Source organism: Lonchura striata, chromosome Z (assembly GCF_050655825.1).
Source record: "Lonchura striata isolate lonStrDom1 chromosome Z, ASM5065582v1, whole genome shotgun sequence".
Classification (NCBI taxonomy): Eukaryota; Metazoa; Chordata; class Aves; order Passeriformes; family Estrildidae; genus Lonchura; species Lonchura striata.
The window spans coordinates 83,312,877-83,327,095 of NC_140740.1; the positions used below are offsets into that span (position 1 = coordinate 83,312,877).

At 38.3% G+C, this 14,219-nt stretch overlaps 1 protein-coding gene across 4 annotated transcripts in view; it reads left to right on the forward strand.

The window, feature by feature from the left end:
- The window catches only part of GAK (cyclin G associated kinase), a 65,145-nt gene that overhangs the window by 11,493 nt on the left and 39,433 nt on the right, over window positions 1-14,219 (forward strand). For 3 of the 4 annotated variants that reach the window (XM_021550349.4, XM_021550350.3, XM_085567306.1), the window contains exons 6-11: window positions 1,440-1,565; window positions 2,639-2,728; window positions 8,646-8,781; window positions 9,431-9,543; window positions 10,103-10,214; window positions 12,415-12,538. In XM_021550349.4, the coding sequence (XP_021406024.2) occupies window positions 1,440-1,565; window positions 2,639-2,728; window positions 8,646-8,781; window positions 9,431-9,543; window positions 10,103-10,214; window positions 12,415-12,538 (701 nt within the window). The remainder of the gene's footprint in view (window positions 1-1,439; window positions 1,566-2,638; window positions 2,729-8,645; window positions 8,782-9,430; window positions 9,544-10,102; window positions 10,215-12,414; window positions 12,539-14,219) is intronic. The other variant, XM_085567305.1, reaches the window with a different exon arrangement.

The window sequence follows — 14,219 nt, forward strand, 5'->3', positions numbered from 1 at the left end:
TTGGAATAGTGTCTACATTTCACACATGTCTATCCAGCCTGATGTGATTTCATTTAATATAAAAATAGGAAAATTTTTTCCTCCTTAAGTAAGCATGTACTAAATTACTTTGGGGAAAAGAAAATAAGACCACTCTTCTAGAAGTAAGTGTGTTAGTTATTTTCAACACTCTCGATGAAAGCTTTGATGTTAGCTGTTATTATACCCCATAAATATAAACCTAGCTTTGGTGACAGAGCGCTCCTTTCCTGGGTTTTTTGCCTGGTACCATTGAACAGGCTTTTAGGTTGTGAGGTTGTGTCAAAGACATGTTGAGCATTTTCACTGAAGTTTCTATATGCTTTTGTAGAAAAGGTGCATCTCTCTTCTGAAAAAAAAAAAAAAGTAAAAAAACCTCTTTACAAATTAATACACAATTTCTTTCATAGCCAGCTGCATAGACATTGAGCTAGTGCTGTAATTCAGAACTGTTTTTTCTTCTCAAGGAATATACCTTCCTGACAGAGTTGAAACATGGGAAAAGACAGGAATTTGGTTTTGTGCAGGTCTCATGTTGCAGAGGCTGCAAAACAAGATTAAATGATTGTTGTGCTGCAAGAAGCAGAGGCTTTACTACAGCCAGGAGCCAAATAGGGACCATTTAACTGTGCTACCCTTTTTAGCAGTCTAAACTAAAGTCAGCAGCATAGAAAACTGTAAGTCAGAGTTTTGAGCCAATTGACTTTTACACCTTTTCCTAACTTTATCCAGAGGTACAAATTTTATTTTTCAATCCTTTTGTGATTATGACTCCAAGTACATCTGCCCAATACTTTTACTTTTTCCTTAAGTTCCTTCCACATTTCAATTAACAATACAGGATGGTTGGAATTTATGAAGTAGAAAAAGGCAGGGATAATGGATGAGCTATCCAGGCATCATGTGGTTCTGAAATAGCTGTTTCTGTCTCTGCACAGGGTCACAGGTGCTTCTTTTTGGGTGTCTCCTAGCAGCCTGCTTCTCTACTAGTACCTTCCTGGTTTTTGCCTATAGCAGTCCTAACCTTCATCCCACTGCAACTGAGCTAACAGTGTTCAGTTTTATGCCTGAAAACATTTGGATGCTTCTACAAGTTCTCATGTGAAAAACTGGCCTTTTTTTAGGCTCTGATGAAATTAATTTTTATTTCCCCTGAGGTTTATTTCTTGCTCTCTGGAATGTTTCTGCTCTCTGGAATGTTTCCTGTTCATGGTGTGCTTGGTGCTTCCTTTCAAAACTTGGCTAGGTTGCTACCATATAAAACTACAGTAATATCTGAAATCTTTGTTTTCCTCTAAACAATATTTTTGGCTGAAGTGATTAGTTTTTATTTGTATGCACAAGTAAGATGATATGTATAAAAGCATTTGTGTTAGGGCAAAAAAGACATGTTCTTTAAATCTGTTTACATTTTTTTGAAGGTGGAAAATTTGCTTATTAGTAATCAGGGGACAATTAAACTTTGTGACTTCGGTAGTGCTACAACTATAGCTTACTATCCTGACTACAACTGGTCTGCACAGAAGAGAGCAGTGGTTGAAGAAGAGGTGAGACTATTTTAATGTGATTTAATTCTAATATCAACAGTGGATTATTTTAACTGTTATTATTAATCGTATTAATTTATGAGATATCTAAGACAACTGAAGAGTCTTTCAGTTAGAGTGTTATTTATAAAATTTTGATTCTGTATTCGTTTTGCTTGAGTTCAAAAGCTGTCTGCAGTTACACTCATAGTTTGTGTTCTGTAGCTACATGTAGAAACACTACTTCAGCATGGTGAGTGTCCATTCTGCAGTCAGCTGTGAAAATAAAAGTGGTTGCTAGCGCTTCTTCTAATTGCTCTGGACAAGAAATTGGTTGTGCCACAGTCATGTCCATCTTCTGATCTCTTTTTCATCAGTTGAATGAGAGGCAGGTCTGCTCAGCATAATAGGAATGAACAGTATTGCAGTGCCTTGGACTACAGTAGCCAAATCTAGCATGCAGTGTACTTCTGCAAAGTGAATTTGTTCTTAGAGTTGAGAGTAGTGCTAGTAAATCTGGTCTAGTACATCAGTGGGAGAAATACGCTTAAGTCCATGTGTACAACTTCTGACATCACTACAAGCCCCTGTTTTGCTATCTGATATTCTTGGAAACCATTGCACTGATGAAATGATGATGTCGTACCATTCTCTTGTATAGTCTGTGCAAAAAGATGGTAGAAAAGATCATTCCAGGTATTCTTGTGACCAGAGTTTCTCTTTGGATGTGTCTGCATTGTCATTAAGTGTGCTGAGAAAGGGAGAGAGATGCACTGGAGTGTGAATTCGCTTATTGCTGATTTTTGGTATTAGTATTCATGTCTATTTTTGCTTCATGTATAACAGTCACTTTACATGCTTTGTGGACTCTTGACGATCACAATGTTATTTGAGTCCTACTGTCTTCATGTGACCTTATGTCAAAGCTGTTGTGACTATTGCAGGATCAGTTGATAGCTTTTTCCTTGACAAGTGTTTCTGAAATTAATTTAAAAAATGAGAGTACTATCCATTCTACATGGAGAGCTGTTTCCTTGGTTTAATGCTGTTAAAGCTCATTGTTCAAGACTGTTTCAACAAATTGTCTTCTCCAGATCACAAGGAATACAACACCAATGTACAGGACACCAGAAATGATAGACTTGTATTCAAATTTCCCAATTGGTGAAAAGCAGGACATTTGGGTAAGAAGTCTCTTTTCTTGCTGCATCATAGTTGCTTATGTTATAGTGAAACTGGTTTTGCAGGCTTTGTGTTAGTTTGTTGATAAATAATTAAAGCACCAAAATAAATGTAGGATGCTGTCTTAGACCAAAATAAACTTAAGTAGTATGGATTCTGTATCTAAATGTTAAAAGAATAAGATGTATTGTGCAAGGTTTTTTTCCTGGATCAAATTTGACTTCTATTTGAGAGGCAATGCTGAACTTCTCTAACATTTGGTAGAACTGTTGCCTAGTTGGAGCCTGCCACCATAAATCCAGAATACTTAAGAGTCCTTAGATTCAAGTTCTTGCTTTTCATGCTCTGCCATGCATATGTAATCCTGGGACAGCCTATTGCTGAGTTCAAAATGGTTATGTCCAAGTAGGGAATGCAGCTAAAATACTGACAGATACTATGAATGAGAACAATGCAGAGATCATGCTTTGTGTAGAAAGGATGAATGTTCATGTTCACTAAAAAATCTGTAGCGAGAATCAAAGGTAAATATTAAATCCTCAGCTGTACCTTTTCCAGCTACATAATGCTGAGGTACTCACCAGTAGTGTAGCACTTAGTGACTTAGTTTATGGCATGTTTTTTACAGAGGCAGGTGTCAAGCTCTTCAGTTCTTACCTGTATTATTAGTGTATCACAAGCCAAATGGAGGAAATGTAATGCTGGTGCTTTAAAATATTTTTTATGGAATCTTAGAACTTCATTCAGTTTATTAAATTAGTTGCAAGATATTGTGGAAACTCTTGTTCCGTTTCTACAGCTGTTGGTGACATCCTTGTGGCATGTGAAGAAACACCAAGTAAAACACATTTTTTCTGACTATTTGGTCTCTTCATGTGCATTAAATACTGTCAAGTCTGAGCCAGGATTTCAGAGGTTGGAAGAGACCTTCAAGATGGCTGAGACCAGCCCATGCCCTAACACCTCAACTAAACCATGTCACCGAGTGCTACATCCAATCCTTTTTTAAAGACATCCAGGGATGGTGACTCCACCACCTCCCCAGGCAGACAATTTCAGCACTTTATCACTCTTTCCATAAAAACCTTTTCCTGATATCTAACCTATATATTTTTCTTGGTGCAGCTTGAGACTATGTTCTCGGGCTCTCTCAGTTGCTGCCTAGAGAAAGAGACTGACCCCCCACCTGACTACAACCACCTTTAAGGAAGTTGTAGAGAAGTTGTAAGGTTACCTCTGAGTCTCCTTTCTCCAGACTAAATAACCCCAGCTCCCTCAGCCATTCCCCACAGGCTTTGTATTCCAAGCCCCTCACCAGTCTTGTTGCCCTCTGGTCACACTCCAGCATCTCAACATCCTTCCCAAACTGAGGGGCACAGAACTGGACACAGCACTCAAGGATGTGGCCTCACCTATGCTGAGTATAGGGGAAGAATCACTGCCTTGGTCCTGCTGGCCACACCATTCCTGATCCAGGCCAGGAGCCATTGGCCTTCTTGGCCCCCAGGGCACACTGCTGGCTCATGCTCAGCCGGCTGGCAGCCACTGCCCCAGGTCCCTTTCTGCCTGGGCACTGTCCAGCCACAGCGTACCCAGCCTACAGCAATGCAGGGGTTATTGTGGCCAAAATGCAGGACTCGGCACTCGGACCTATTAAACTTCATCTTGTTAGACTCTGCCCATCCATCCAACTGTTCCAGGTCTCTCTGCAGAGCTGTCCTACCCTCCCCAACAGATTGACACATGATCCCAGCTTACTGTCATCTGCAAATTTACAATGAAAGACTCAACACCCTCATCCATGTTGTCAGTAAAAATACTGAACAGAGCTGGCCCAGCACAGAGCCCTGAGGGACACCACTGGTGCCTGGCCCCAGCTGGATGCAGCACTGCTCACCAGCACTCTCTGGCCCGGCCATGCAGCCAGTTCTGAACCCAGCACTGAGTGCTCCTGTCCCAGCCATGAGCTGCCAGCTTTTCCAGGAGTGTGCTATGGAAGAGTCAAAGGCCTTGCTGAAGTCCAAATATACAACATCCACAGCCTTTCCTGCATCCACCAGGCCGGTCACTTGGTCATAAAAGGAGATCAGGTTGGTCAGGTGGGACCTGTCCCTCCTAAACCCCTGCTGGCTGACACCCTGGCCATCCTGTAGATGCTGCACGATGATACTCAGTATAAACTGTTTCATTACTTGCTGGATGCTGAGATCAGGCTGACTGGTCTGTAATTACCAGGATCCTCCTTCCTACCGTTTTTGTGAATGGCTGTCACACTGGCCAGCTTCCAGTGATCTGGAACCTCCCAGTGAGCCAGGACTGCTGGTAAATGATGGAGAGTGGCTTTGCAAGCTCATCTGCCAGCTCCTTCATCACCCTGGGATAGATCCCATCTGGGCCCATGGATTTATGAACATCCAGCAGCTCAGCAGTTCTCTGATGGCTTCCTCCTGGATAACAGGGGACCATTCTGCTCTTTGACACCATCTGCCAACCCAGGAGGACACTTGTGCTGAGGACAAGCTTCCCACTGAAGACTGAGGCAAAGAAGGCGTTAAGCATCTCTGCCTTCTCCTCATCTGCTGTTGCTGAGTTCCCTCCCACACCCAGTAGAGAACAAAAGCTGGTCATAACCTTCCTTTTGCCATTAATATATTTATAAAAACATTTTTATTGTCCTTCAAAAAAGTTGCCAAATTAAGTTCAAACTGAGCTTTGGCCTCCCTAACTTTTATCCTACGTGCCCTAGCAACCCCCTAAAATACTTTCTGAGATACCTGACCCTCCTTCCAGAGATGATACATCCTCTTTTTATTCCTAAGTTCCTTCGAAACCTTGTTGCCCATCCAGATTTGCCTTGTTAACGTCCAGTCAAAAACAAAACTAGAAATGTGTTTAATAAAAACCTCACTCAAAAGGGCAGTTGCAGTTTATTTTTTGTTTAAAACAACTCTGTATATGTTAGTGTTAACATGATGTTTTGGGAAGATGTATTTCATTTACCATACCTGAGTTGGAACATATTATTCTGTATTCTTTCTTTGTTCTTTGGGTTCAATAAAACTATAAAAGTATTTGGCAGTGGAGTATGGCCCTATGTATGGAATCATAAATGATTGTAGTTTGTAGGATAAAAAAAAATTTCAAAGGAAAAAGGTAGAGTCATTAACACTTTTGAGTCTGTGTATTTGTCTGTGTGAGCTTAAAGTAAGTCTTAGAACAGCAGCATAGATGAAAGGTTAATTATCAACCACATTGATTCCACACTGGGAATGTGGTTAGGTGTCCTTAAAAGTCCAAAGTTTTTTAAACTTGGCTGACTGCTTTCTGTACATTTCCTACCTAAGTCTAAAGATCAGAAAATAAACACTAAATCCAAATGTTTTAGTTACTTGTTTTCAAAATTAATGTGAATTCCTGAACTCAAATTCAACTAGTGACAGGCCTTATCAAGTGATTTTTCTCCATGTTTGAAAGGCCCTTCATACCCTCTCATTCTCAAAGATTTCTGAAAAAGCAAAGGAGTTGACTTTGGAAATGTTTAAGGAGCAAAATTTCAAAGCTGGGTTCTCCTTACCAATATCTAATGAAAAAAATGTAATGGTCTGTGCAAGACATCCTGCAGATTTTAATTCAATGTGAGCTAAACAATGTCTTCACGTTTCATGTAGTTTAATTTGACTTAATTTTACTTGGGTCTAATATCTGTGGCATCCTGCAGCTGTACTGTAGAACAGTATGCAGCTTGCTTCCTGAAGCTAGTCAGGGGAAAAAGAACAATATTTTTATTTGTTCCACACAATCCCACCCCTTCCTTATCTCCTCAGTCCCGAAATGCTATCTGAACCCTCCAGAAACTCCACTGTCACCTTAAGGAGGTTTTAAATTAGTTGCTGGTAAAGGCCCTATAGCAGGTCAAAAAGTTACTCCTACTTTGTGGTTCTGCTTTTTTACCTTCTGTCATGAGAGTTCTCAGATGGATCTGGATAACGTCTGTAGAAGGACTGTGCAGCTTTGGGACAACATCTTGAGAATGGGCTCTTCTCAGCAGTGCTGAGGTTTTGTGGATGGTGTTAGGTTTGAGGAGTTGCCTCCCTGCAACTGAAATTGCCTTCTAACCAAATTGAATGACGGTGTTTAAAACAGCCAGAATTTATCACAGTTACAATCCTAAGTTACAGATAAAACGGAGGAAATTAAAAACATTCTCCAGCAATTGAAGCAAAAATCAAATCTGAGTGGCCTCTCAATTTCCTGTGTGTTCAGCTTGGTGCTTTTCTCTCCTGTGTGGCTGTGGGTGCTTTCTCCTGATGTGCAGAGTGTCTTGGACTGCACAGGGAGTAGTTTCATTCTTCTGACTAAATGATGATCTGCTTTATGAGCAAGCATTTAGTGGAAGAGTAGACGAGTATTTTCTGTACTGCCCTGCTGTATTAGTTAGTGTGGACTGTATGATGCTTCCACATACAGGTTACAGAGTGGTTTTTTTCCACAGCCTGACAAAAATTTGCAAGAATATACAGAATTAGCATATATGCTCTATTTCTGGTACTGGACTGAGAGACTCACAAAGTATTTTGGAGTAACTAAATCCCTACACCTCAGGGACTGCAATAACTTTCAGACCTTATAAGCTGTTCTTGGGATAAATTGATAACCAAGGGCAGTTGGAGATGGTGCACACAGAGGTCTGGAGACAGTGAGCAGTTTTCTTATGTACCATCTTCAATGGATTGCTTCATTTGTGAGGGCTATAAAGGCCCAAATGCTTATATAACTATACATACTGGGGTTCATAAGAACCTTAGAGGAGGAATTTTCCAACTCACTGTGTCAACAGTTATGTGGCGGCATTGGGTGCTTTATTATCAAACTTTTATAGGTGAAATGGAACATGTTTCAGTTCCAATATTCTAACTCTGCATATTTCATATCTTAATATATTTGAAAAAATATATATCAGTTTACATTTACTTCAGTAACATATTCAGTTATCCCAGCTAATTCTTAACACCTGGATTATTCAGAGATTAGAATTCAGAACTAAATTCTGTCTTTGTTAGTTGTTGCCTTCTCACTTTATAAAAATTTCAAAATGGACACAGGAAGGAACTTGGAAGTTCCCAGGATGTAGTAGTCCAGAGTCTGTGATTTTTGAGGCTTGAATGAACTTGTCTGAAAATAGTCTTAAATTTTATTTGTCCCAAGGGTTGAATAGCCATCTGACTGTAGAGAATAAAGGGAGTGTCATTTTGGGCTTATTTTCCTCAAACCTTTATCAGAAGATGCTTTTTAGAGAGTGTTGTGTGTCTCCCTACAATTTTAAGCAATTTGCTTAATGCTTACATAATCAACTAGCTTTTGTATTGCGTAACAATGGATCTGAGTTAGACTAAATTCTGTCTTGACAAATAAAATGTGTCTCCTTGCAGCACAGGATGGAGACATAAAACAAAACTTCTGAACTTTTTTTGAAAGAATAATCCTGCTTTTGAACATGTTCAGATTGGCAAGACTAGTCATTTCTATATGCTTTGAAATTCATAAAATGAAAATTTCTTGTAATGACTTATAAATGATTTAAGAAAAAAAAGACAGGAATAGTTTTTCCAAATGACAAGTGATAGGACAAGAGGAAATGGCCTTAAGTTACGCAAGGGGATGTTTAGGTTGGATGTTAGGTAGTATAGAAAAGATTTCTTCACTCTAAGGGTTATTAGGCACTGGAAGAGACTGTCCAGGGCAGTGGTAGAGTTACCATCCATGGAGGCATTTAAAAGATGTGTAGATATGGTATTGAGGGACACGGTTTAGTGGTGGATTTGGCAGTGCTGAGTTAACATTTGAACTTGAGGATCATAAAGGTCTTTTCCAGCCTGAAGTCCCCATGATCCTATGCAGTATTTCTGTTTACCTCTGTAGGCTCTGGGCTGTATCCTGTACTTGCTGTGCTTTAGGCAACACCCATTTGAAGATGGAGCTAAACTTCGCATAGTCAATGGAAAATATGTTATCCCACAAAATGACACTCGCTACTCTGTGTTTCATGATCTCATTCGTAAGTTTATAGTGTTGTTTTATTTGGTGTCTTTGTGGATACATGTTCTTATTAACAATTGTTTTACTGATAGTTAAATGTTATTGACATGTGGAGGTGATAAACTTCAGCAACTTCTTATTTTATTGGTAATCTTAATACATTATAGAAAATTATTAAAAATTATACATTATAGAAAAATTATGAAATTTTATGTGAAACTTGCTTTTTTAGTTTCTTTTAAGCGTCTTGCACAGTATCTGAATTAGTCCATTGGAACAACCGGTGTTTTAATTTGGTTTCTTTGAACTTGCTTAAAAAATTGTTTGCTTTAGGTTTCAGATAGGTTACTGGAACTGTTAATTACTGTTCCAGAACTATATGAGACTGCAGTATTATTAAACACAAAGTTACCTCTGATGTTCTTTATTAACTGATCCCCAGGTGTAATCTTGGAAATATTATTGATCCTATGGAGTGTTGTTTTTTTCTTACGGATACTATTATGAGACTTTCATTTGGATATTGATTTAGTAGTTTCTCCACTCTGTTCATGTGTTTACTTATTGCCCTGGATACTTATTGCCCTGGAATGTATTAAAAAAATTATTATCAGTTGGGAGAAAAGCTTTGAAGGGTTTGTTACATTGTCTGGACCTTCTTTTTTTAGGCTCCACTTTGAAAGTGAACCCAGAGGAGAGACTGTCAATCACTGAACTTGTGAACCAACTGCAGGAGATTGCAGCAGCAAGGAATGTCAATCCTAAATCCCCTATCACAGAGGTAAAAATGTCTCATAAGAAGTATAATTGATTAGGCCTCCTTTCTGTCCTCTGCAGTGTATGTGCATTTAGGAAAAGATTTCAGAACAGGTCCCCTGATCCTTTGTATTTTGAAAATTTTGCACTGTTTTATTTTAAAGTTCAGTTGAATTGATCAGTATCACTTATAGGATCTTTGAAGATATGCCCATTAAAGCACAGAGACCTTAAAAAAAATATAGTATTTCTTACTGCTTTTTGAAAACCTTTTCATCCTCTTGCTTTGTTCTTTAGTATGCTAGCACTCTGTTTGACGTGCTGTGTTCTATCATAATTAACTTGCTCAGAAAAATTTTGTATATGAAGGCTCTGCTTACACTAACTTGAAACCCACTTGGGCATCTCCTGTTCAATGCTTAATACGCACTATACTTCAGGTGAGTAAATTAGTGTATCTTAACTTTCTGGCTTTGTCCTGAGGTTTAGTTTGATTGTTCTCACCAAAGAGCAGTAATTTGCCAAGCATAGCAAGGTGGCTAAATTAGCAAGGAAATTCTCATTTGGAGTATTATTCTCCTCAGCTCCTGGAGCAAAATGGAGGCTATGGAAACAATGCTCAGCCTCGGACATCTGTGACATCTGTTTCACAGAGCTCCAAGCCTGCAGGGCAGCTCAACAATTTGTACAATGCAGGTATGTTCAAAAACAGATGTCATTATAGTATAAAGACAATTGCATATCTTCCATGGGGGGAAAAAAGTAATTTGGGGATTTTAGATATTTTGCACTACTACCAGCTCTTTGTTATTCATACCATTGCTTCTAGCCTTGTTTGTTGTTTATTTTTTGGGGTTTTTTTTGCAAGGTTTGATTTTTTGTTGATATGCAAATATGAATTTATCAGGTTCATTGCTGTGCAAGATAAATGTTATGTTTCCTATGGAAAATAATTTAAAGTGCACTATTGACCAGTAGAGGCAGGAGTGTTGACATAAGTGAACTAAAAAGTGGTGTGGTTTTAAGAAGCAATAATGGTCTAACAAATAAAAGCTGTAGAGGAAGAGTCTTCAGGTTATGACAAACAGGTGGAAATAGCGTATTTTAAACCCTGAATTATTTTTATTCAATGAGGCAATAATATTTAAAAGTGCATTGTCTAAAGGGCAGCATTGAATAGTACTTTGCATTTAAACTGTTAAAAATCCTCAGGTTCTGCAGTTTAATTGAAAGGTTGTTACCTTGTGGCAGAAGGTACTGAAATCAGGACATAGCCCGAGTTTGTGTTCAATTTTTGCAAGGTAAAAAAAGCAACAGTTGCCTTCGCTTTTCAAGAGGAGCTATTTAACAACAGATGTGTTAACAACATAAAAAGATAGCAGCTATTTGTGGTGTGTTACCACTTTGTGTTAAAATAGGCTTCATGTCTGACTAAATACAGAGTACTTAATAAATGCAGAAGAAATTGTAGGGATTGTGGCTATGGACCATAGTAGTTCAGTAATGCCTGGAAATTACTGACCTTATATGTGTTTATTTTATACTGCAAAAAGTCTGTATGAGGAAGAAATACTTCTGTAAGCACCTGGGTCCACCTCTCCCTCATTTTTTCTCCTGCCCAAAAAGACTTTGGATCTCCCCATGATACTTTGCAAGTGCATCTGACAGTGATAGTAGTCTAAAGTTAGACTTTCATTCCCAAAAGATCCATATTCGACAGCCCCAAAGGGAAAAGGCAGCAGTCTAAATTTGGTCTTGTGGCTATCCAGTCAGCACTTTCAGGAACAGCTGTAGCTGGTACTGCCTTGAATCCAGCTAGTTATAGGAGCATTGTCCAGTCTGGACTTCAGGAGAGGCTTGCACTGTAGGATGTCAGTGGTGAGGAGAAGGAGCTGGAGTTCCACTTGAGAAAAACAGTTGTTGGATTATCAGAACTAAATGGAATCAACTAAAACATGTCTCCAAAATGACACAATTAAAAGCTGACGTACTTAGTCTGTAGAAAGAGATAATCCAGAGTACATTCAGTTAAAAATACTTAATATAGTAAAGAAAACAAGCTTGATAGGCTTATTTACATCTAGTTTTTTACTATTCTTTCTGCACCCATATTAACTATTATATCTGAATATGGAGCACTTAAATTAGTGTAGAAGATATCAAGGGACTATTTCATATTGTATTCAGTTTTCCTTCCAGCTTGATATTTCTTGCTTGATATTAATTATGATGAACCTTCAATGAGACAAGGGATATTAATTTTCATGGGGAAATGTTAAAATTGGGTAACATTTATTGCACTAATATGTGTATATCAATTTCTGTGGAAGAATACAGCATCCTAATGCAATTATAATCAAAAGTCTGTCTGGTCATCTGTTTTGTGCAAGAATGCCTACTATTTGTTGTATACAATGATATTAATAGGTATATTGTGCTGTGATGTTGTGCTATCTGGGATGTTGTGCTTAAAACTTGAGCTTAATTATGCCAGCTGCTTATGAAGCCCTACATTAAAATGTGTCTACTGGATATGATTTAGTAGATCTGGTTATGGTAAGCTGCACTTTAGAAACTGGTACTAAAGAAAGGCAATGTTTGCATTGACACTATGAAACATATGCCTTACTTCCAGAATTTTCTATCTTGTTTTCTCATAAATACAGACAGCAAATTAAACAATGTGTTAGGTATATTACTGGTACTTCCTGACTGCTGGAAGTACTATTTTTTTGTGGAGGTCATATAAGGAGAAATTTGGAACTGTGAACCTTACAGCAAGGTATAGCCTGAGTGTGCATTCACTGTATTCCAGCTTTATAGGCAACATACTTTAAGTCATATCCTGGAATGGGCTCCATAATAAAGTACAATTATTTTTATTCAACTACTCTAGGCCTGACCGTTGCGGAATGCGACCAGACTTATGGAGGGTTCTTTGATATTCTGAGGGGTGGAACAGAGCGATTTTTCACTAATATTAAGGATACATCTTCTAAAGTTATCCAGTCTGTGGCCAAGTGAGTAAAAAAACCCCAAAAAATAAAAAATTGTGCTGATAAGAGTTCTAAATGAAGGCACAGGAGTTTACTCCAGAAATGGTAAATTCAGCATATTTGTCCAAGTTTGAGCTGTAATAGCTGATAGCTACCCCTGAGATTTTATGTATGATATTTATACAAAAGTCATTTCAACAGTCATGTACCAGAATTGAGAATGTTGCAGTTAGAGCCTGTCTGTAGGTACTACTTACCCTGCTGTGCTTCAAATACTGAAAACTTTTGAGACATGAGGAGGTGGGGCTGAGCAACATGCAGAATTGAATTATTATTTAAGGCCTTCATGAATATAAGAGGAATTAAAAAGATGAAGTGGTGAAATGTACAAATCAAGGGAATGGATGTGAGGAGGGGAAAATACCTGCAGGGAAATAAGCTCTTCAGTTTAGTTTCCAGGTGGAATCCTATGCCTTCTAGACAGTGTGAGAGGCACTCTTTGTCTCCTGTGCCCTGTATTGCATGTACGAATACTCTCAAGTTTAGATGTGTATGTTTTCAGATTCATATTGTGTGATTATTCTCTTTTCTAATCAGGTTATCAGTCCCATTTCAAATATTTCTAATACTTCCTTATGATCAATATTAATTAGTCTGTACAATTTATACATTTTTAGCTCATAATAAAATATATTTCTCATATGTAGGTTTTTTTCAGAATTTGGGTGTTACTTGTGCATAGTACTGCTTTTAAAGTATTTATAATGATCAGGTAAGTAAGATTTGTAGATACTGCAATTCTATATCTACTTCAAGTGTGTTTTTAGCTGTTGGCTCTTACACTTAGTATGTTAAAACTTCTAAATATGGCTTAGAAAGGCCAGGTCGTCGTATTTTTTAAAAGTTGCAAAAGCTGCACTGCTTTGGTTTGTCCTTAAGCTTTCTATAGATGTAACTGGGCAGTGGCATTTAACTTTTCTTCCTGTGAAAAGCACATGGACACAGGGCAGGGAGATGTACAAGGGGAGCAAACTGTTGAGTGATGAAAAGCATTTCTGACTAAGTTATAAGCCCTACTTTCCCATGGCTGTCTATTAGATCTTACTGTGTTTTTGTTGTGCGCTACATGCATCTGAAGTACTCCTACACTTCATTTTATTATTCTCTTGACTCCACATGGCTTTCTGGGTGCACCTTCATCACTTAGTTATGTTTGAAGCAGTTTTCTCTTCCTGCTCTTGCAAGTGGTTTCTTCATTAAAGGCTACTGGAAGTTTAATCACTTTTTTTGAATTTCATCTTGTGCAGTTTTTCCCTTTTCTAGCATTGGGTTAGGACTATCTAAAATTAAATTTTTAATATGGAATGGCTTGTGTTGTGGTTACACCTTAGTTTTATTTCTCTTACCTTACAGTGTGTGTAACTTTTTGCTTTGTGTGGTTTCCTTTGCTTTCCTAGTAAGTGTAGTGGGCAAGGAATAAAACAGTAACTGTACATTCAGCCACATCTGCAGAGCTCATCTAGCAACTTCTGAAGTACTGGACAGTGAGTACTGGCTGTCTGAACAGATTCTGTTCAGTTCTCATCTAAGCAAAGACTTATTTTGGGCAGCCACCATAATCTAAACAGTTTGTCTTATTGTTGAGACTTAGTATGCCTTTTCTTAGTCTCTAGTTAGTGTTCTGTGGCTGAACACAACAGCTTAG